This window comes from Nilaparvata lugens, chromosome 2, assembly GCF_014356525.2.
Source record: "Nilaparvata lugens isolate BPH chromosome 2, ASM1435652v1, whole genome shotgun sequence".
Taxonomy (NCBI): domain Eukaryota; kingdom Metazoa; phylum Arthropoda; class Insecta; order Hemiptera; family Delphacidae; genus Nilaparvata; species Nilaparvata lugens.
This window is the reverse complement of record NC_052505.1, coordinates 68,468,762-68,493,235: the sequence shown is the minus strand read 5'-3', so window position 1 is coordinate 68,493,235 and position 24,474 is coordinate 68,468,762. Positions and strand designations below refer to the sequence as shown.

General features: G+C 34.9%; 3 protein-coding genes across 3 annotated transcripts in view; 1 reads left to right on the top strand and 2 right to left on the bottom strand.

Annotated features, from left to right (window-relative positions):
- The window catches only part of LOC111062228 (dynein heavy chain 10, axonemal), a 74,500-nt gene extending 64,533 nt beyond the window's left edge, over positions 1–9,967 (bottom strand). The window contains exons 1-5 of the mRNA XM_039421522.1: positions 9,778–9,967; positions 6,271–6,529; positions 4,771–5,013; positions 2,689–2,762; positions 880–1,107 (exon numbers count right to left, since the gene is read on the bottom strand). Of these exons, the coding sequence (XP_039277456.1) occupies positions 880–1,107; positions 2,689–2,762; positions 4,771–5,013; positions 6,271–6,523 (798 nt within the window). The 5' untranslated portion in view covers positions 6,524–6,529; positions 9,778–9,967. The remainder of the gene's footprint in view (positions 1–879; positions 1,108–2,688; positions 2,763–4,770; positions 5,014–6,270; positions 6,530–9,777) is intronic.
- Positions 9,968–10,076: 109 nt separating this feature from the next.
- On the top strand, positions 10,077–17,434 carry LOC111062936 (thioredoxin domain-containing protein 12). Its single transcript, XM_039421540.1, has 4 exons — positions 10,077–10,547; positions 13,822–13,935; positions 14,573–14,716; positions 16,338–17,434. The coding sequence occupies exons 1-4, from the start codon at positions 10,430–10,432 to the stop codon at positions 16,487–16,489; spliced, it is 528 nt and encodes a 175-aa protein (XP_039277474.1). The 5' UTR covers positions 10,077–10,429; the 3' UTR covers positions 16,490–17,434.
- A 4,734-nt stretch (positions 17,435–22,168) lies between these two features.
- LOC111062906 (ER membrane protein complex subunit 3) lies at positions 22,169–23,359 on the bottom strand. Its single transcript, XM_022350596.2, has one exon. The coding sequence runs from the start codon at positions 23,042–23,044 to the stop codon at positions 22,280–22,282; it is 765 nt and encodes a 254-aa protein (XP_022206288.1). The 5' UTR covers positions 23,045–23,359; the 3' UTR covers positions 22,169–22,279.
- Positions 23,360–24,474: the final 1,115 nt, after the last annotated feature.

The following is a 24,474-nucleotide window of genomic DNA, read 5'->3' as shown; positions in this document are numbered from 1 at the left end:
AGGACTACATTATAATTTTATCTTTCAATGTTATTACATTAGTGTCATTTGCATTGTAAATAAATAAATAAATTCATAACAGAACAGTGGAAAGTTACGAATCGAGTATTGCAACAACTTGTTGAATATCTATAATAAGAGATGATGTGTAATTTTCGATGTGTAATGATGTGTAATTAAAGTCGGTTAATTTGTTTGTGACGAAACACCGAAATATGAATATAGCTTTTTGAGATACTGAATTTATGCATCCAAATCTTTATGATACCGAATTTCAATTTTCCTTCAAATTTTTCACATTTTCTTAATTTTCAGCAGATAAAGCCCTTTAAAGCTAACGCACACATCAACAGACATACGTATGCAGACAGACGTAGAAAAGAATCAAACGTCAGCATGCAGACGTGAGCAGACCCATGAAAACCAGACGGACGTCTGTAGTGTGCGTTGCAACATTCGACCACTTACTGAGGAATTTTTCCTTCTTTATTTTTTTTTTTTTACTCTTGATAATGACAAGTTTAGCCGAAACTCGTCGTATCTGAAATGAAGTAAGGGTAAGTTACTAGAAATTATAATATATTGAATATAAAATAATACACATAATTTGACGTGAAACCCCTAATTTTAAATGGAGATTTGCAGTTGGAAAACTAAAATATATGAATAATTAATCATAATACAAACACATTATACAAGTATAATAAATTAGCATAAATTTAAATTAATTCAATGATGATTTGTTTTTTATTTGCATCTGAAAATGTCTCTTATGAGTTGTGGCATGTTATTCATCAACAAAATATAGAGTATAGAAGAGTACTGTATATTTTATACTATTTTAAAAATGTGAATACAAATTGCTAATAAAGCACTTACATTGACCAATATGAGATGGAGAGTGCGCAGTGGATCTCTGAGCGTGCCAATGTTGAATTGCTTGGGCATGAGGGCGTCAGCCTCATCACTGGAGTCAAGCCACGTGCAGCCAGTCAGGAATGATCTCACAAAGTAGATAACTGTAGTGTCAGCCGGCAGTTTGCTAGCGTCCAAGATGCCGAAATGCCCGTGCAGCTGTGGCGTTCGAACTATTTTCTGTACGATTCTCTATAACAAAAATCATCTCTAATAACTATGGTCGTCTCCCAAGATTGTGAGTGAACACTGAAATTCTGAATTAATGCTGTCACTAATAAAAATCCATCACTTCGCAAGATTTTAGTTCTTGAATCATCGAACAAAACAGGATTAACATAGAACCTATTGAGAAACAATACCTTGCATTTCGAAAATATACCATGAAATAATTGAGGAGCAGCGACCTTATGAAGGATCTTTTTTCAGAAAAATATAAATTTTGAAAAAAAAACTTTAGTTCCAAATCATACAGGTTTGAATTATTTGAGAACAAGAGCTGCAAAACAAAATTCTCAACCATATTTAGTAATATAGGGGATTGAGGATATAAGGAAATAAGAAGAGTAGTAGAATAAGACTATTAAAATGGAGGACCAGAGGAAGGGATGTGGATACCCAAAATGTGATGCGAGGATAAATAATAACGAAATTGATAAATGAATCTAAATGCCTTGATATTGTTCCTTTTCACCATAATCTAATTGAAGCGTTGACTCGGTGTGGCCACACGTCGCGTCGATGATGAATGTCTTGTAGCACTTTTAGGTATTTCACTATTTGAGGTAAAAGGTCGGAAATGAGGTGGAACAATAATTGTGGTAAGGAGTTTAGGTATGAGTTACGGTTTGTCACGGCCGGTATAGTAATATATCATAAGAAAAATAAGAATTAAATGAGGTTTTCCACAATACTGGTAATAATAAGAAAAGAATATTGTGGAGCGGTTTATAACGACAGAGGAATAGAAGCTTCTCCTACCAATCACTTCATACGAATGGAAAACCGGGGTGACGCTTCCACTGAACGCATGCGCTAGATTACAAAGAAAGGGTTACTGCACAACCACAAGTAACCATTAGAAACCAGTTGAGGGCTAGCGGCAAATTACATTATATGAATTAGCTGGGACTTTCAAGCTACAATAAATAATAATACTACATACGAAATAAATATTAATGTATAAATGATTATATAAAAATCTTCTTGCAAAAAAACAAAGCAATAAAGCTATGAGATTTATTTGGGATTCTTGAAGTGCTTAGAATGTACAGATTTGTTTCCAAAATTACAATAAATTATTCAACTTATTATCTATTCTACCAAATTTTGATTGCGTTCTCAGCTTTTCGGGGTCTAATGTGACGATCCTATATTTGGAATCTAAATTTTATACTCTGTCCAAACTGGCATGAGCGCTGAAAGATTAAGCCGACTCTTGCTCCCCCACGCACAGGCACACACGCCCGGCCTACCTGCACCATTGATACTATGTATACTACGTAGTAAACAGGTAGGCATACCGTCCCTTTACTCACACACACAAAAGGAGACTGCGCTTATGTGTATAAGTAGTAGGAGTGTCGGCCTAATCCTTCAGAGCTCATGCCAATTTGGACAGAGTATAGATGACCACTATTGTATTATTGATATTGCTATTGCTTTTCACATTCTTGATAGTTTTAGTTTCTTAATATGAAACTCTTTTTATTAAAGAGTTTTGCTGTTTTTCTATACTTAATGTAAGTTATGTTTAAGTGTTATTCTACTCACCTTAACATAAACATACTCAGGTTTCGGAGGAGCTCCATCATCCTCTTCTTCAGCAGTGGGAAGAGATTCCATCACTGAGAAATACAAATAATATGTTTTTTATACGGAACATACTGATCATTTCTCTTTGAATAGCATTTCAAAAGATTCGAAAGATCTAACCAACCTTATTATATAATTTCTATCTGATCGATCCATTTTTAACATAGATAGTTGAAATTATTTTTAGATTGGATCAACTGAAATCAGTAAATCAGTAATAGTGAATAATCCACTATTTTAGTGGATTAGCATTTGAAAAACCAATGAAAACTTCAATTGCGAAATGAGGCTGTCATTGGAATCAATACCTGATGGAAATAAGATTATTTGTAGTTCTTAATTAAACTGATGCAGGTAAAGAATTCTACTTTGAAGAAGATTGATAGATCGATTGAATGAGCTATCAATTCAGAAAAAGTTGAATAAGCTTTATTTTATAAGAACTATATTTGGCATGAGAAATGAAATTTAATTAGCATTGATATATTAATGAAGAAATGAAAATGTGTGGTACCATATTCAAATGATAGACTAAGATTACCGAATTTATAACCAATGTAATAGATATTAGTATGATGTGGAATACATGTCACTGGAGATTATGTTTCACCGGGAAACGCATGTTTTTCAAATAACGAGAACTGTTGCAAATCAGAGTAAAAAATGCATTTATTAGTGAAAATACAGTGTACACATTATGCAATTTCAAAATAAAATTACTTCCAATTTATTATTTGAAAATTACATCTCTAAGGTGGTCGCCTGCTGCTTGGATACATTGTTGAAGGCGTTCTTTAAAACTTGCTACGGATTTTGCTAACATGTTTCTAGGAATACCGTTGATTTCCTGGCGAATAGCTTCTTTAAGTTCCTGTATTGTTTGTGGTTTGTTTATGTACACTCTAGCTTTCAAAAATCCCCACAGAAAGAAATCTGGAATTGTTAGATCCGGTGAGCGAGAAGGCCAAGTGACATCACCAAAACGCGAGATCACTCTTGTAGGGAATGTTCGCCGAAGGAATTTCATACTAATGCGAGCCGTATGTGCTGTTGCCCCGTCTTGTTGGAATCATACATTACGTATCTCTATACGTTGACGGCGCAGTTCTGGCAAGAAATAAATATTCTTCCAACATATCCAGGTACCGTTGTGCATTCACTGTGACTGTTCTGCCATCGGTGTCTTCAAAAAAATAAGGACCAATGATCCCCTTTTCACAAACTGCACACCACACAGTCACACATAAGCTATGATGAGGTCTCTGTGCCAGTATTTGAGGATTGTCTGCACACCAAAATCGTAAATTCTGTTTATTTACTGCTCCGACCAAGTGGGAATGCGCTTCATCACTCATAAGGATAACTGCATTGTCATTTTCTTCCAAAATTTCACTCATTCTGTTACTAAAATTACACGCTGTCTCTTATCTGCTTGACACTCAATTGATGACATACTGCCAGCTTGAAAGGATGGAATTTAAGATCTGTGACCAAAATCTTTCTCACTGTTGATGGGCGCGAAGTCCGAGTGCAGATGCCCGCTTCCGGATTGAGCGGCTAGGACTCTGAACTGTTGCAAGGCGCACTCTTTCAACAGCTAACTGTCCTGGCAGGTCCAGGAGGTTTCTTCTTAAGCAAAGATCCAGTTGTGTTAACATTATGTATCCAACGCAATATCGTGTTACGATCAGGGATAGCACCATGTCGTGCACCGTTAAAATGTGCACAAAAGTCTCGCTGAGTCTGAGTAACTGATTCACCATTTGCGTGAAACCGTCGCATGACGAACGTACGATGCTCAAGGTTCCACATCTCGGCTACAACTGAAACTGCACGCTTCCCGCCGCCGCCAATCGACATTCCTTGTATACTACGCAAGTCAAAAACATGCGTTTCCCAGTAATCACCCTATATTTGAAAATACAATAGAGAAAACAATAAAATAGCTGTAAATTTTCCAAAGATGGATGCCCTTCCAGAGAGTGACTGAAGCTTTAAAATAGGTTATTAATTAGAAGATGGATTACTATTTGAACTGACCAGTTGCAGGGCTTTTGCGCCCCATTTTTGTGTCTCTCCGAGGTTTCTTGTCTTCTTTTCGTTCAGGCACCGATTTCTCTTCATCAGAATCCTCCTTCTCATCAGCTGACTGCGTTTTATCGGCTTCAACGTCAGTTTCATTATTATCGTCATCATCCTCTCCAACTCCATCTTCATCCTCATTTCTTTTTTGATCATCAGCTTCAACTTCATCTGTCACAAAGTTGTCGCTCTTGCGTTTAACTGTAAAAATAAGATTTAAACATTAATATCATCTGGCAGTATTCATACACGTTTCAACATACATGGGAAAATTCAAATTCAATCATTTCTTGGTTGAAGAGAGCTACTTTGGCAGTTACTACCTATAATCTATCTACTCGTTTGGAATACTTCAAAAACATCCATACACGCTATGCAAGAAGCTATGCAAATTTGCATCTACCACAAGTACGGTTATCAAAGACCTTAAGAAACCATGTAAATGTAGGTTTGAGCACGGAGTAAAGAACACTTATGTGTTAACACTCATTGTTATGTATTCTGTGGTTTAGGACTCTTCAATCACCTTCCACTAGAAATGAGAAATTTCCCGTTTTTGAAGTATAAAGACGCGCTTTACAGTTTTCTAGTCAAAAATCCCCTTTACAGCTTGAAAGAGTACTATGAGAAGTGAATATTTGAATGTATTATTATATTAAAAAATGTATAGTTTGATTTTATTATGACTTATAGTGTATATAAATATATTAAAATGTAGTTGAATATTATAACTTTCTATAATCAATAGGCCATTACTGAGAGTGCCTTCATAGCTGAGGAGAAAGAAACAAATTGTTAGTTTTCAGGGTAATGCTTTTGGAAGGGTTTTTTCTTCCAAGCGATCGTTCTAGATATGAGTGAGTAAGAGTAGGTAGAATTTTTCCCAATGAAGGAGTGATTGGAAAAACTTTGGAGACTAGTGATAAAAATACTTGACCAAGCTAAAGACGGCCGAAAGATGAATCCCGTCTCGTGCTGCATGGAATTTCATCATTAACTTGTGTACGGGTCTCCCACTGATCAAAGGAAAAATTATTAGGATTATTACGTGTACCTATTTGAATTGAATTTATTTCCAAAAATTACAAATACATATTTTTACAATACAATATAAATAGCATTTATTAAGATTGTAACTTAAGTGCAGCAATAACATCACTGTAATATTTGGCACTGCCAACAATTGTAATAATATATACAATTCAATTTAATTAATAGTCCTTTACAAAGGTCCACGTTATAATGGCAGTATTTTTTGATTAACATTGGTGTTGCTATCCTTGTCCATGATCCTTTTATCATCTTCGTATCATTCGTATCATCGTAAAATTTGTATGAATATTATACAGAATTGAATACCGGTACTGCTGGTTCAAAAACAAGTTACCTACGAACTTTTCTATCAAGATGTCAAGCCTTTCTTTAGTTTTAAATCTAAATAAAGCTCGCTCCACCTACCTTCTTCAGCAGTGATAATTTCTTCATTAACAACTTTATCATAATAAGTTTTGAAACAGAAAAGTAGCCTTTGATCATGATTAACATCATTCATGAAATTATCCTCTACAAAAGGTCGAAATTGCTTCTTGAGTCGGTTGTCATTGCGAGCTAGCATTTGGTCGAATAGAGACGGATCTGTTTCGTCAAACACATTCAATATCCGTTTACGGAACCATTCAACTCTGTAGTCAATCATGTTAGGAAGCTCCATCAATATCTGTTGAACAACAATATCAGTTCAAAAAATTGATGATGTAAAATGATTTTATTACTCTAATTGAAATCAGCAGTAGAGTACATCTCTATTACACCAAAGGTAATTGGGTTGCCTAATTTTACACAGGTAGTTGATAGGAAGAGTAGGCTACTATCCAAAACTGTGTCTTCACATCACTATAACTAACAGTCTAGACAAGAGGAGATGTAATATAGGATCTTGTAGGAAATATTACTTCATCAGAGAGCACAGATATCTATGGTTTACCTAATGTTATTGATGAACTTATAATTATTCCTAGTATCTTTCTAATCTCATTTTGATGACGGGGGTTTCCTAATATTTTTAATTAACAAGTTATAAGCATTTTTACTAAGGGTGACGAATATGAGCCTGATTACTACAGACACATTTACCATTGTAACTATACTAAACAAAATTCGTTTAATGAAATAAAATTTATTAAACGGAGATCCAAATCAACTGCTGTCAACCTTCCCGAAAACTTGTGCATCTATTGCCAAAGATATGAAAAGCAATACTATAAAACATTTATATATACATATAAATACAACAGCTTATTAACAGCATGAAAAACCCAGGTTTGTTTTCTCTAGAAACTATCAACCACTATGCTGTTGCTACTTAGAAGAGGCCATTCTGAGGGAAATGGAGGCGCACATTTGGCAGCATTAGATTGGATTAGATATAGGCTACTTTTTGTCGTCATATTGACTCGTTACCTGAGGCTGGTGCAAGCATATTAAGGCTTTGAGATTATCATGCTCTTTATCCGATATTTTTTTACCTTTCAGCTTGTTTTGCTGCTTCCAGCATTAAATGTGAAACTTTTTCTTGTTTATCTTTTAGATAAACAACTATAATACCAGAAGAAGTGACAATATTATTCTGCATCAGGCTGCCAATACTGCTTCACTGTTAGCGGGTGGGTAAAGTTTAGATAAGGAGTTTAGGTTACATGGGAAGAGATTTCCCATGTCATCAGGAAAATTGTTAGTCACAAGCTGGCTGAAAGGAGAGATTTCTCACTAACTACACAGCATGTGTAAGCAGTCAGTCTTCTCCAAAGTAGCTGATTAAGGATAATGCACCTGGTGACATAAGGGCTGTGAATGAGGCTTTTTGATGGTGAGGATGTATGGATGATATGAAGCTATTTTATTCGGATGCTGTCCGGTTGCCACAATGGGTTGAATTTCTAGAAGGAGTTTTATTCTCATTTTTGCCCATTGAGAAGTGGGCGCCTAGAGTTGGGGTTGATTTGAAGGTTTTTGGGGATGCATCTTCAGGGTTTTTTTTGTTGGGTGGCATGATTGATTTATTGGATATTGGAGTGCCAATTTGAAAGACTCGAATTTAGTTATTCTTGGGAATGGAACGGTTTACCCCGGAATCGATATACTGGGGGATCGTGTGTGTAATTTGAAGGACGGTTATGCATTGGGAAGTGCATCATTTGCTACCGGTTCTATGGTGGCTCATTCCGGGGATTTCGGCATTGGGGCGCTCAAAGCCCTGAGAGTTAAAGTGGTGAGGAAGGGAAGATTAATTTTGTTTTGATAGCTTGGTAGTGACATGGTCGTGAAGCTGTAGAGAGGGTCAAGTGTAACTGTTTTCCGAAAGTCTGATGCTCGGCCTTATGAGGAGGAAGAGTTTTCTTCTGCATATACTGGCTCACCAAAGTGGGAGGATGCAGACTAACTGTACTCAAGATAGTGTATATCTTAAGAGTAGACTGAAGCTATTTCTCTCTATGAAAATCCCAGTCTTACTCTTAGGGATAAACACAGGGCCAGGGCAGCTAGCGGATGTGCACCCCTTTTCATGAATAAGGCTAAAACAGGGATTTATGTAGTTGACTATGAACACAAAGAATCTCAAGACATTTCTAAAGGTTTACCATGGTTATTTTCTTTGGATATTAATAGTATTTTGTTTGGGGGGGGATGGACGAATCTATTTGAATACTACCTATAAATTCAGAAAAAAGCACTTCGGAGATTTGGGGGGGGGGGGCGGAGGGATTGATTCGAGTTCCATATAGGAAATATTCCTGACTTCTTGAAAAGGGACCGTATTATTCAGGACTCAAGTGTTTCAGTTGTACTCCAGAGAATATAAAGGTAAAAAGAACATTAGTAGAGGCTTATCTTTATACCATTGAGGAGTGTTAAGCTGGGTTTTCGTTTGTGCGTAAATGCCGTCGTCGACCACGACATGGTGTGGATCTCAGATTAGGTGGATTTCAATTTGTTTAAATAACCTAAACGATTATGTTTAATTATGATTTAATGGGGGAGGATGAGTTTATACTTTTAAATAGCAATATGTTGATATTATTATAAATGTTTGATTATTGAATAATAAACACAAGTAGGCCTAATGGAAAGTTATTTGATTAGCTATTTTGGCACACTTAAAATTTGGACAATATGAATATCAACAATGCTTGTTGTCAACGACTGCGAAAATTCACGCATAAACAAAAGTGCATCTCTTAGTGCATTTATATGACTCCGTTTTCGAACTGACTTGTTGCATGCCACTTGAGCACTGCTCAAATTTGTGACTTTATGCAACAAAAAAAATACACCTCTACTAGGCTACATGAATGGGCTCTCAACACTGGGGAGGGGGGACTCAAAGACAAGCTTTTGGCTTGGCTTGCTAAGATCATTTCAGTGCTTAAATTCATTCTAGTATCCTCTTCTATGGAAACAGGAGGGCTTCAGCTAAAGCTTATGACACTATACAGTCCTCTAACATAAGCGTTTTACATGTTCAGTGTGGCTGTTACACAAAGAAATAAATCATTTTTGTTTACCTATACAGCAAATTTTCGCCTGCACACCTAATACGTCGAAGCCACCGCCAATAACGTTTAAGTTTTTAATTGTAAACGTACGGTATTGCTTGATGCCCCCTATTGGGTATTGGGCATGTAAAACATTAAGTTAGTGGCCAACCTTATTAGTAATTTGAATGATAAGTCCATCGAGTTTTTAAAAACTTTTTGGCTACGGTATCCTTTATCTTGAGTTACCGTAAACTTGATCCATTCTCTAAAAAATAAAAAGCAATTAAGCTCATAGATAAGATATTACCTATTATGTTTTATTTGGATACATCTAATACTTAGTGATATTAGTAAGAATAGGACTGCTAAATTTTATATCAAATTAGCTACCTACATAACTTTTTAATTATAATAGTTATTATAACCCTACCTCTTCAGATGACTATAATTCAAATTATCAAAACCAATCTAAGATGAGTGAACTTAATAAAATTAACATTTACTCACTCATACTAGAGTATTTTTAATCAAAAATTTATAAATTCACATTGGTAAAAATGATTCTGCAAATACTGATGCCCTAAAAAACAACTCATAATTGCATGAATGCAAAGAACACTGATCAGCACGGTGGACAAGAAGACAAGATTACAAGAAAAGATTTTCTTTCAAGTTTGCAACGGTGATTATCGTTGAGGAAGCAGTTGTCATAGCAACCAGGCATAGACTGCAAGAATAAATAACAGAGTGCCCAATCTTCAGTAAACTTCACAGAATATTTTTATAATATGTTACTTCTTGAAACATAGAAGCATTCATGATCTCATGAAATAGATTATTGTTCTATTAAGATGAATTTTCTACATCATCTTGTAAAAATATAAATATCAGAAAAAAGTTCACTGCTAAAATATCGGCTGAAGTGCGACCACTATCAGCTGTTGTTGGCGCATTTGTAACATATGTTATTTTCCAAGTTCAAGGATGGTAAACAAAAAACAATACAACACACTACACCAGACATTACAAAATGTGGTCATGACAATGATTAATTTTTAAAGTATTAATAAAAAATATATAGAATGTTTTTTCCAGTTTGGTTGAGTTCAAATTTACTCTCTGTAAGCCTTGTTTGTTTCGGAAGTTATTTTCTCCATAAAGTTGATGCTAGCGCAGACGTAAATGAAGGATTGGCAAAAGGTTAGTTGACCACTTTTCAATTTTCATTACTCGATTCCAAATATTATTTCATAGAATATTTATCATTAGCCTCAACATAATCTTTTATATTATTCATGTAGAATTTATTAACACAAATCTCAATATTAATTGATAACAATAGGATATTACGCTTGTATTGTTTTGAAATTGAAAGTACTGTATACTAAAAATATATAACTAGTAGTTCTGCAAACAGTAGACCTCGCTCATGAATAGCCTACAACGGTATATGTGATTAATCACGGCTATATTGTAGGCTATATTGTAAAGATTTATCCACGTCATTATTATTTTCTCCATTGAAAGTGCTAGAGACAATGTTTCCAGGGACATCGGACTTGGATGTCTCAAGGAGGTACCTTTATACCGTCCCCTTATTCACAATATTACAACTTTTCTAATAATTAATTATAAGAAATCGGTAACTGACAGAAAAATCGAGTAGGCAATTCAGACGTTAGTAAGACGGAAAATGTTTCTAAATAAGATGGGTTTGTTGGTGACAATAAAAGGAGATTGCTAATGATGTATTTAATTGAAAGTGGATTCAATGTTAGGGCTTGTTTTGCCTAAGAAGAATGTTAATGATCACAAGTCGGTTTCTGATCTCATACTAAAAGGAAAACAAAAGCTAACACTAAGCTGTGATGCTTCCGGCCGGCTCCGTAGGTTTAGAAACTATTCATCTATGAAACAGGGAAAATTTGTGTTGAAAAGGAAAGAAATGGTGCAATCGAGTGAAAAGTTTTCTTCAATAATAAATACAGTATGATTTGGAGCGGCTCAGACGTTCTCAAGGTTTACCGCTTACAACTCTTGATCTAAAAAATAGATCTATTGCATTCCTTCATCATTCAAACGATACCATTCATTCAATACAGCACAAATTAGAGCGGCACAATTTCTATTCTAAAAAATGAGAGCCAATTGTTTTCACTTATATTTATTGTGGGCACGATTTACTCTTAACTTATTGTAAAGGATCTTTAGATAAGTCCAAGGATCTTTTATTTTGAAAAGAATAAAAATTGCTGTATCTTTAAAGATAATGGCGCTAGATACTAAAAGTAAATTTCTGGATGGAGGTTGGTCTGCGGTTTTTGAAATTACAAAAAAAACTGGAGGTTTTATCAAAATCGTTACACATATGTTTCTGCGCCTTGTTTCAAAGAACTTGTATACCAAATTTCATCCAAATCGAAAAAAGACTGCGACTGTAACTGCGGTACAAACAAACACAAAAGCCGATCGAGTCGAAACTTATACCTCAGCTTCGCTTCGGTCAACTAACTATATATATATATATATATATATATATTATATATATATATATATATATATATATATATATATATATATATATATATTATATATATATATATAATAATCAACCACATGTGGGTTTTTTCATTTAGTATAATAAATATTTGATTAAGATAAATAGTGTTTTTACTAAAAACCATGTATTTAAGACAATTTCAGGTGTTGGAAAATGTATTAATTTTTTTTCCATACTATTGTGATAATACATTATATTGTGATAATGTGCGTTATTTAGTACAAATGCAATCAGTATAATTCTCTGTGTAGAATTAGGTACTACAATTAAAAAAGTAAAGCATAATACTTTTTATATAATTAGGATATACAGATACTTGCAGCTAATTGGAGAACACTACTCTTAGAGTAGGCTAACCTTAATTTTGGTATTAAATTATCGGTAATATCAAATGTCAGTACCTTATAACAGATATGAAGATGAACCAAGGTTCCAAGGAATAAGGTTCCGTTCCACTCTTATGTTGAGACTATGAACATTGAGAAGGCTTCTACTGATCACGACATGGATGACGTAAGCACCATCACAACTGGAGAGGGAGGATGAGCTTCTCAGAAGTCTAGAAAAGCAAGAATCCGCAAAAGAGGCCTGAGGATGCAATAGAGCAACTGAGCAGTTTGCGGGTGAAGAGACCAAACCTCACCACTGAAGAAGGGCGGCCATTCAGGCAAAACTTCTTGAGAGAGGTGAGGCTTTTGATCCTCCAAAGTTTCGGAGGAGCAAAAAGAAAAAACCAAGAGACCAGAGATGGGTGAAACTCTAGGCACTTATGTGGTTCAAGCGCCCCACAGGCAATTTGGCGACCCCTCCCTCAGCGAAAGGACCGACAAAAAAGACCAGGAGTGGAACTCAAGTAGGTTACGAGGAACAATCAGTCTGAAGAGACTGCTAAGCATATCACACTGGATTGCAAAAAGCAACCAGGTGATGAATGGGATGTTAGTATAGAGTAAAAACTCCTGGATCTTGTAAAGGACAGAGGTATTGATTGGTTTGCCCAACTATGTACTTGGGGCACACAATAAGCTTAGGTTAACGTATACAGGTCTTTGAACCTTTGGATCCTTGAATCCGTCCCTTCAAACATAAAATAATATGATACATCGATACTAGAACTTGATACTATTAATAAAGTGATAAAACAACTGGTTTACTCAAGTGTAGCCAAACTGTGTAATACCGCATCTACATGTTGGCCCAGCATGGTAATCCAACGTAGGTGAATGAATGCCGGCGCTGGCAAACCATCCATCAACACATTAGTGCTGGCCGACATTTGCCTTCGTTGGGCCAATATGTAGATATGCGGCATAAGTGTGAACACAGTTCCCAGTAGTATAATTACACATACAAATTAGACAAACTACGATGTCTATTCGCAAAACGACTACTTAGCCTCCTACTACTGCCTACTACTCGTACTAAAAACATAAATTTTCCTGCAGTAAATATTTCCTTGGAATGAAGTGCTGACTGAAAAGAGCTGGAAAACCATACACCGAATTAGCCACTGCAACTATTAAATAAATTAAATTATTGTGTGATATCAACTTCTTTCACGCTGTTTAAAAATCTTAAAATCTTGCTATTATACAATAATTTATCCTGAATAAAATTCGAGTAAGCTTATCAATTTCAGTTTTTTAGGTCTTCGCCACAGTCAATAGACCGGGGAATTGTCAAATAACGCCACACGAGCGTTTTATCAGACGCATAATCAAAGACGCAATAGTTGTCTATTTTGGAGCTTGTTTTTCCTGGCCAAAATCATAACAATTTTGAGTGGAACTGCATGACTTTTGACGGATTTTGAAAGTCTAGTTTTTAAAAGACTGAACAGTGATGTTTATTCTTATTTATGTGTTTATTTTGACTGACTATTAGGTAGTTTTTGACTTCTTCATGTATGTTTAGGGTTTGGAGAACAAATAGCATGGAAGACTCTCGACAAAGGTTTGGATGAAGCCAAGTCAAAACAGTTGCCAGTTATGTTGATTATACATAAAAGCTGGTGTGGAGCATGTAAAGGTCAGTTGTTTTGCTATCTATCAATATTTTATTGGTGTTTTTATCCATGACGAAAGTGTTATTAATAAACCTATTAAAATTGAGACACTTTCTTTTAAATTAAATATTTAAATAGGCTCACATTTTTGTTTGAGAAATGTGGAATGCATTCCAATCCTGAGGAGCAGCTTCATCAGCTTGGCACCAGAATTTGTGAAATTCACATTTCTCAACCAAAAAATTAAGTTGGTTCAAATATTAAATTTGAACCAAGTGTCTTGACTCGAACAGAGGCTCGATTTTAATCAATTTTTGCATTTATTCAAGTATTATGCATACATTACATATAATTTTGATTATACATTAAATATTTGACGTGAAAATGAGAAATAGCGTACATCTCTCACAAGGACAAACTCACAAGTAGGGAGACCAAATTGAGAATTTTTACCATTTTTGGAAGTTGATTATTCATTATATTTTTAAAAATTGATAAGCCTGGCAGAAAACCTTTGTGGATCCACCAATATAATTTTTAAGTTTGATTTTTTTCTCAATAATTTTATTAAATTGTAAAATTGTGTTGAGTGAGTGCTATTTGTACCAATATAGCATTTATTTTATAAATTCCCAATCATTCAACTTTGACATGTTCCAGCGTTGAAACCACAGTTCGCCAGTTCAAAAGAAATCCATAAACTGAGCGAACATTTGATCATGGTGAACACTGGTGATGACGACGAGCCGAAAGAGAAAAAGTATGCTCCTGATGGCGCTTACTTCCCCAGAATCCTGTTTCTTGGTGAGTTTGAGTAAAATGTTTACTTACCACTGTATTTAATTCACTGGCACACGTTTCACAAGAGATTTAGAATTGCATAATGCATTTCACAGCTCCATCGAAGGAATTTAGAATCTCATTATTTTATTATAAAGCATATATACAGGTTGCCAACATTTTAGATTTTTCACTAGACGAACAAGTTAGTCCTCAGTCCTCCCACTATAATGGTAGTGACGTTAAAAGAGTAGCTTACCTATCTTGGATAAAATCTCTGGTATCATCACTATTGAATTATTAGGCTGCATTTGATCAAATAGTTATTTTTACAGATATCTTCCTGAATTGTGTTCTGTTACAATAGCAATACTACTATTCTACAACTACTATCACTAACACTACCCACAGTATCATTGCTGTTGAATTCTTTCGAGTTGTCACTGATCTCTCTCTGTTATCATATTTGACACTTAGTTCTTCCTGCTTGATATTACACTGACTTAGGCCCGTATGCACCATCTCGGTTTAAAAGGAGATAGATCAGGAGTTCTTTTAAACCCGAAATTGAATACATTAGCATATATCATACACATACATTTATGTAATCGTAGATTAGCGGATTAGCGTTAAACATAGATGCAGAAGACCATAGGCTCAAATGCACCATCTATGTTAAACGCTAATCTAGGTTCACATTACCTGAATTAACTCCTCTTCACCAATACTAGCAAGACCGGATGGGTCTCGTCAAGAGTTTAATTTATTACTTTCACATTACAACTATCGAGATAGCAGCATGGATTAAATCACGTAATGCATCACGGGTCTTTCACAAACGGCAGTATGGCACATCTATTAGACCTTGTTATGACCACTGTGTGGAAATCATTCTTTGTGTTGAACTTTCCAAGATTTACCCGCACAAACATTGCACTGGACAGGAAGAGAGGTATACAATGATCCAGGAAGCCACTGAAGGTAATAATATGGATGGCCCTCTTTTGCAGCTTGAACACATCTTCATACGCAGAAGCGTGACCCCACATCAGTAGTCCATAGCTCAGGATGCTATGGAAAAGAGCATGGTGCACCACCAGCAAGTAGGGTCTGCTCACCAACTGTGTTAACTTCCTCAGCAAATAGGTGACTCGTGACAGACTCTTACAGATGTTCTCAATATGGCACTCCCAGATAAGCTTTGGATCGATGGTGAATCCTAGGAGAGACACTGTGAGTGCTGATGGCCTGACTGCGACTCAGTGTACAAACCAATCTCTGAGTCTTGTCCTCATTCAGTAGTAACTCATTTGCTTCCAACCACCCTCCAGCAGCATTAACAATTCACAATTCAATTTATGGTCCATTTATAATGCGTTTAATTTCTGGTTTAAACCAACAGCTGTTCAATCTCCGTTTAAACTGTGATTGTACATATGGCCCTAAGGGTTTTAAGAAGCTTGTTTTTCATGAGATTTCATCAGCATTAAAACTTAGCTCCTACACTTATTATGAATACTTTGTCTTTTAGAAACTATTAGAGTGGACTATCAGGTACTCCTATCGGTTTTATTGTGCTATATTCATCAAGCATGTAGACTGCAAGGTAACGGCTAGTATTAATACTTGTCCTTGAATATTTCAGGTCCAAATGGCGAGGTATTGACTGAGTATTTCAACGAGCAGGGACATCCACAGTACAAATACTACTATTCAAATCCTGAGAGTATAGCTTTTACAATGAAGAAAGTTGTTACCAATTCGCCAAAAAGATTTAAAGTGCCTGATGAATTGTAACTTTAAGTTGTTTTCAACCCTTGTTATTTCTTAAAATCCTGTATTTAAAAGTGAATTAAACTAAATTCCGACACATTTAGCATAATTTATCAATAACTTTATTTGTGTGAACTGTAAAAGAACGTCCTTTTGAAAACTGAGATAAATTTATACCTTATTTACAGAATGCTAGAGGATAGCCTCTGCTTGTACTTGTACTATTAAGTAGTGTGAATACATTAAATAATCCAACATTTTGTGAATGATAGATTGAACAGAGAATGCATGAGAAATAATACCTGTTATGTTGAGGTTCATAAATATGCAAAGCTTAATTTATGATTCAATAGCATTCTTGAATACACTTCAAGAATGCACTCTTGGTAAAGAGAACCAAATAGGAATGACGTTTTATTGTTAGTCTCTTACACTATCATTGCAATTCTATAAACACCTTATATCAAAATATTCAAATTAAACAATACAACTTTTTGTGTAGTTGAGAAGTTGATATTGTGGTAATTATTCATATTGAATGAAAAAGACTAAGAAACTGTCAAAAAACCACTGATTTATTGATAATTAGAACCGGTTTCGGTTATTACACCATTGTCGATCTCTGATAAACTAAGTTATAAACTAATTTTATAAACTAAGTTTTTATGTAATATTTATGTATAAATTCTTATAAACTAAGTTTATCAGAGATTGACAATGGTGTAATAACCGAAACCGGTATTTCTAATTATCAATAAATCAGTGGTTTTTGACAATTTCTTAGTCTTTTTCATTCAAAACAATACAACATATAAAGTCGGACGGGCAAACGAGAGTTGAGGCATTACAGGGTTGCCTCAAATATTCTGTGGCTATTTTTCCTTACCAATCTGAGTGTTTTTACCTTACTTTTGAACTGTTCCTGTTTGTTTTCACAAATAAGAAATAAAGTCATTTTTATATCATGTTTTTATTGCAAATATTCTTGACTTTCCGCACTTTTCCAAACCCCAAGTTCCTGAATTGAGGGATCTTTCTGAACAATACCTAAACATTCTGTCTTTAATGTGAAGAATCTTAAAACAAAAATAATGTAGAACTTGATTAACATCATGCTTCTAAAATAAGAAAAATGCCCGAATTATTTCAGAGAGCACTTTGTAGAACAAGGCAATGGATTTGATAAAATATCGTTTACATATATGTATTATTGGATAAATATTGATATAATTTACTAATCCTACCTACTAATACTACTATACCACTACTATACTACCTACTATAATTTACTAATACTATCTATAAGTACTTGAATCAATAATCATTATTGCCATGATTCAATTTGGAACTAATACTGATGGTATTGTAATAATAATGAGATCTTGTTTCAGTAGGTTCATAATTTATGCGAGACAATAGATTTCCTTCTTTGTACCCACATTTTAAAAATATAAATTTTTATCCTTTAGTTCTAATACTGGTCTATTAAGTTATCCGCATAATACCCCTAAAAATTGCATAATAATATCTTGAGGTATATTTTATACCTACGACTTATAATATAATCCGTTTAGGGACAATGTCTTCTTGAAAGACAATTTTAGTAAACATTCTGAATTCGATTATTATAAAAATTCATCAACTGATGAATCTTTTTCAATTGAATCTGATGAATCTTGTTCAATTCTTATAAAAATTCATCAACTGATGAATCTTTTTCAATTGAATCTGATGAATCTTGTTCAATTCTTATAAAAATTCATCAACTGATGAATCTTTTTCAATTGAATCTGATGAATATTGTTCAATTCTTATAAAAATTCATCAACTGATAAATCTTTTTCAATCGAATCTGATGAATCTTGTTCAATTCTTATACAAATTCATCAACTGATAAATCTTTTTCAATTGAATCTGATGAATATTGTTCGATTCTTATAAAAATTCATCAACTGATGAATCTTTTTCTTTCAGTAGTGACCGTGTGTGGCACGTCCCACTTTTCTTATTTGTCTCAATGCTGGTGTCCTCAGTTGTCCGCAATGAAATAGTTCATAACTTGAACAGTTGGCCCCAATCGCAGCAGTGGCGTTGTGCGGACGTGGCGGTGACCTTATTCAATGCAGACGTAATGGCTCACCTCATTTTTGTGTGAATCGGGCCTTACATTGTAAAAAGTCGAAGATTTCAATCGATTGAAAAAAAAATTGTCAAACGACATATTGTATGTCGCAGAGGCCATTTCTCTGTTTATTGTGAGGGTGAAGAAATAACCTCTGCAAAAGGTTTTGCACGCATAACTTGGGTCTTCATCAACTGAGCTAGATCAGTATATATTTCAGTAGTACATTACAGTGTTTTTGATCGAATGTTAGGTCCACCTGTTGCCACTAATCATGTGCTCAACTGTACGACAACAAAGCTTAATATTGTTCGAAGAGTGAGATAATGAGTTTTTATAAAGAATCCAGTGAATCAGTATTGATATATTTTAGTTTGTGTGTACCAAATAGCTAAATGCAAAAAAATATTTTTCTAGAGAAGACAAGTAGTATTCATGAACAATTCCCCACATTCACGAGTAGTGCTGTATTGGTATTGGACTGATAAGAAGATGCATAGTTGTTTGGTGCAGTGGCGGACAGTTAGAAGGAAGCCAACTGCGTATGCCCGACTGCTGTATTCCTAATTATAAAATTACGGCATGCTGGATAGTTGAAATAGCTGGATGATCAATGTTATTGCTACGCATAGTAGCATCCTGATGCTGTGGTAAATCGATCCAGGAATACCCTTTACAGTCCGCACTGCTCGTATAAGACCAGTAGAATAAGGTCAGGGTCACACGATGCGTTTTTACTTTCCGTGCCCTATTACCATAGGTAAGGAAAGTATTGCTTTCCAAAAAAAATTAAGGTACCCTAATTTTCTATACGTTTCAAGGTCCCCTGAGTCCAAAAACATGATTTTTGGGTGTTGGTCTGTGTGTGTGTGTGTGTGTGTGTGTGTATGTCTGTGAACACGATAACTCCATTCCTTATCAACCGATTGACTTGAAATTTTAAACTTAAGGTCCTTATACCATGAGGATCCGACAATAAGAAATTCAATAAAATTGAATTCAAAATGGCGGATAATCACTAAAAAACCATGTTTTTCACGGTTTTCTCGAGAACGGCTCTAAAGATTTTCTTCAAATTCATACCATGGATAGCTATTATTTTGTAAGCCCTATCAACTGACATGAGTCTCATTTCTGGGAAAATTGCAGGAGCTCCGTAATATTCTTGAGAAAAATGGCGGATAATGACTAAAAAACCATTTTTTTCACAATTTTCTCAAAAATGACTTGACCGATTTTTTTCAAATTCATACCCTGTATAGTTATTTTTCAGCTCTATCAACTGGCATGAGTCTCTTTTCTGGGAAACTAATGAGGGGTCCACCCCATCCTTGAGAAATGGACTTAGTAACCTCCTTCTCATGCATGAGGTAGGTAGGTAGAGCAGTTCATAAAAAGAACACATAGTCAAGATATTTCATCTATAGAACAGCTGTTTTGACGACTTTTGAAAAAAATCATCGAATTTCACAATTTACACAAAGGATAAGTACTCTGAAAACAATATTATACATACACATACAGAAGTCTGATCATAGATTAAAATATGTTGCCGCCAATTGTCATTATGTTATTCCCCTACATTATTCTCGTTTGAGAATGAGGCTTACAGTTCAATGAGCAAGGAAAGTTGTGTGAGTGTACCACACCAGATTTTTTCAGAAGAATCGTTAGCCGCCTATACTCTGACTGTGTTGAAGTCAATAGAATGCCTTGCGAAACGCTAGTCTGCTGCTTCTCAAAAAATTAAAATACGCATGCACAGCTCAACTTGCACACTTGTTAACATGGAATGAGGTTCCAAGGCTATTTATCCAATGGTTATTGAGATATTACAATAGTAATATTTATTGGTATATTTAATAAAATTCACTAAATAGGCCCTAATTGTGAACAATTTTCTTAAATATCACAATAATTATAGAAGATATCAACTTGAAATCAGTTGCATTAGCTTAAATAAAATTTGTTAATTTTATGAATATTGGAGGCACCTAAAAATGATTTAGCCAATGGTTTTTGTGATATTACAAATATATCTGGGATATTCCATGAAATATACTGAGTTGGGCACATTTGTTTGGGGTATCTCAATAACCATTAAAGATATAAACGTGAAATGGTTACACAATAAAAAAAACATGTTATATCGATTTCAAGATCATATCTTCAATGGTTATTGAGATATTCTGAAAATGAGCACAATCCAGTACGGTACTAGATCCCATTTCATGGGATAGCCTCTCCCAGAAATTATTAAAAAATATTTTTTGGTGGCAAATATTTTAAATAAAATGGTAAATCAACCAGTTTCAAGATTATATCTTCAATGGTAATTGGGCTATTCCAAAAAAAGCACAACTCAGTACCTATTTTACATGGAGTATTCCAGAAATACAAATTAGTATACCTAGCCAAACGCCAAACCACCGTTCCATAAAAAATATGAGTGCACAATTCCACTTGCTAGAATGGATAGAGTTGATGAGGCTGCTAGTGGGTCAAACGAAAAAACAAAAGGAAACCATGCGACGAAGTGTCTGCCATCGCTGCAAATACTTTGTGCACAGCTCCATTGAATTGAGATTGCCAAAGCAAATAGCGCCTCGGGATCTTTCAGTCAATAAAGTCTGGCTTGACCAGGCCACACAAGCGTTTTTATAGACGAGTCGGCAGATCAGCAAGTTCTCCGATTGGATTGCGTTGGCGTTTGGGAATAAGCTGATAATCAGCCAATCGGAGAGCTTCTTGCTTTGCCAATCGTCTGAGAACGCCTGAAAAACGCTTCGTGTGGCTTGGCGCAAAGAGTGCGCGGTAGCAGTCGACCATACAAAAATTATGCCCCATAATATATCAATGTAATCTTTTGGAACACATAGCGCCCTTATTTATGAACAGAAATTCACGTTCTATGTCATTGAAAAGATCATTTAATTCTTCAGGGCAATCGTTTTTTTTTCTATTCTAATGAAAAAGATTTATACTACTAAACTGAATACAGTGACTCAACTACCGTATTTCAAGTTTAAACGTTTAATTTGTTTCGAAAGGAATATTCAAAATTTGAGAAAGCAATTGCCCTTCTACATTAAATTCTGATCCAATGGATTTTTCAAAAAAATAAGATGTAAACTTTAGATGTGATGTGTTTCAAAATAAATGGATGATTTGACTGTCTATACAATGATCATTTTATATGAGACTGAGTTATGTCCCGACTACGACTGCGCACTCTTAGAGAAATACCTCGTGAAGAAAGTAAGGCTCCAACTATACGAGCGGAATAGGCGCAGCGGAATATTCCGACGCAATTATTTATCTTTACTAAATGCATAGCCTCTTATGGAGAACATAAAAAAAAGCCTCCTGTTGACGACTGAGAATAAATTCCGTCGTGTCTATTCCACCTGTATAGTTGCAACCTAACTTACCCTACTTTAAACTTGAAGGTTGAAGATTTCTATTGCAATAATACCAATATTTATACCATAAAAAGGTTCTGTACTTGACTAATAAAAATATTCTCTTAAAGATTGAAGATCACTTGGATTGAACAAAAGTATTAAAAAAAACAAACAAGATGATTCTTAGTATTTCTTTGTATTATCATTTAAACTATAATTATTATGAATATGAACATGAGGCTTTAGAATAACATTATTTTTTTAAAGATTGATCAGAATTTTAAAAAGTTACTGATCAGGTTTGTTCTGTTGGCTTACACTGTCTACAGCTATACCTGATGTTCCGAGAAGTTCAGCTTCAATATTAGCTAAAGCCCACTGATGTTCGCAGATTTCAAGAGCTTCCCACTCTGATTTAAATGCAGCTTTTGGATCCAACGGCATAGCCATGGCTGCTCCTGACATCTGATCATGAATATCAGCAGCATTGTTTTCTCCCAACACAAGTGTGTAGATACTTCTCAATCCAAAAACATTTAGAAAATACCAAGACGCAGAAGACACCCAGGCAGCATCTAATGATATCAACTCGACGCCTCTCTGAAGCATAGGTTTAAATCTCAAAGTAAGAGGAAAAGGTACCTTAGTAGTTACAAATCCTGAGAACATCCAGTTGATCCATCCACCAATCATAATCATGGGAAGAACGTTTGTGATGTTTCCTTTCAGCATGTCAGTCATCAAACTGGGATCAGCCATAGGGTTTTGTGTGACAGCAACTCGCTTTTGTGTTTTAAAGTAGCCAGTTTCTTCATTGTTAAAAAAGTGGCGTCTCATTTGAAATGCCTGTCGTTGAATATACTTTCCGTTTTCTCTGAGCACTCTTGAACTAATCATTACCTGACTGTCCTGTACCTGTTGGAGTTCCGCTTTTTTCTGCGTCGATAATAGTAGGGAAACATAGTGTCTCAATATTCCAACCAGAAAAGTTATCACCACAATTGGAAGAAACACCCAACCTCTGATATTAGTGTCTAGAAGAAGTTCAGCCATCGTAAATTATGGGTACAAGAAAAATTCTAAATAAAACCACTATTATTATCGCGCACAAAAACACTTAAATAGGTTAGATACACTACCTCAAAGTTTAGCAAAACAATTATTCACCACTCATTTCAGTTCAACTTAATACTTTTGACTTTTAAATGAAAAATAGGTTACCTAATATCTTTTTAATATCAATTATTAAGCTTGGTAGCTTATAACAACTAAATTTTTTTCAATTCATTCTCCTCACAGCACATACATCAATAATCAGAAGCAGAAGCACAAGGAGAAGACAGGAAGGAAAACACCACAGACACAAATCAATAGAGATGACTTCTACAGACGAAAAAGAGTCAGTTGACATGTTTTATAAAGTTGACCTCTCTGACGTTTTTCAAGTCACTATAGTAATGTTATTGAAAGGTTCAGAAAAAAGTTGAAAGTCGGGGTTTTTGCTTTTAATTTACATGATAGTTCGACATTTTTCGATCACTTTTGTATTTTGAATCTTATTACTATTAGTGTACGTATAGTGAGGTCCACGTTATAATGGAAGTAGATGAAGATAGGAGAATAGCGATGCCGATTCTCTGCATCAATTGATTATATTTCTACACTGTCAAAAACATAATTGGCATCGTTGTGGACCTAGAAAAGGATAGTACCACTAGCTTTGTCGAATGATAGACAAGGATAGCAAAACCAAAATTGATCAAACTGTCATTATTACGTGGACCTCACTATAGTTGACAAAACGCCCATCAGTGGGCCGCGGAATTGGAAATATCTGGAACTCAAAATATCAATGTTAAAATGTCCTATGCTTGAAAACTGTTGCTGGGTGGAACTCTGAATATTTGTCAGACAGCGGAATTGGAAATATCCGGAACTCGAAATATGGTGATAGGCGGAATTGGGAGTATCTGGAACTCAAATTATTTGTTTGTCAGATGGCGGAATTGGAAATATCTGGAACTCAGAATATCAGTGCCAAAGTGGGAGTACTGGTAATGTGTTTGTTATTGAGGAATGGTTCAAGTCTGATTTATTTTCTGTAATGATATGGACTAATTAGCTCACTTAGAGTTATCCATAGCTCATTACATATTAATTTTGAATGGAAATATTGGACTTAAACTTTAAACAGTAGAAACAACTTGGCTGATCTTTTTGGACTTGTTTTTCATTATCAAAATTTGGGAATAGAATACTTTTGGACCTGGTCTGTCGTTCTTTTTCAATTATATTCAATATATTCATTATATTCATTATATTCATACATATTATGCAAGCTTTCAAAACTCTGTTATCTGTTTCAACAAACAAGACTGACGACTGTTGATGTGTTGATGAATTTAATTTAGGTTAACTATAGAACCCTTCATTTGTTTTGCGATAAATTTGTTTCATCCCACATCTACACAGTCTCGCTAATA

Excerpts from the sequence above, each read along its gene's own strand:
- LOC111062936 (XM_039421540.1), top strand. The coding sequence starts at position 10,430 with ATGTTTTTTCCAGTTTGGTTGAGTTCAAATTTACTCTCTGTAAGCCTT. Across the intron at positions 13,936-14,572 it reads CTGGTGTGGAGCATGTAAAG|CGTTGAAACCACAGTTCGCC; the intron begins GTCAGTTGTTTT and ends GACATGTTCCAG. Across the intron at positions 14,717-16,337 it reads CCCCAGAATCCTGTTTCTTG|GTCCAAATGGCGAGGTATTG; the intron begins GTGAGTTTGAGT and ends TGAATATTTCAG.
- LOC111062906 (XM_022350596.2), bottom strand. The coding sequence starts at position 23,044 with ATGGCTGAACTTCTTCTAGACACTAATATCAGAGGTTGGGTGTTTCTT.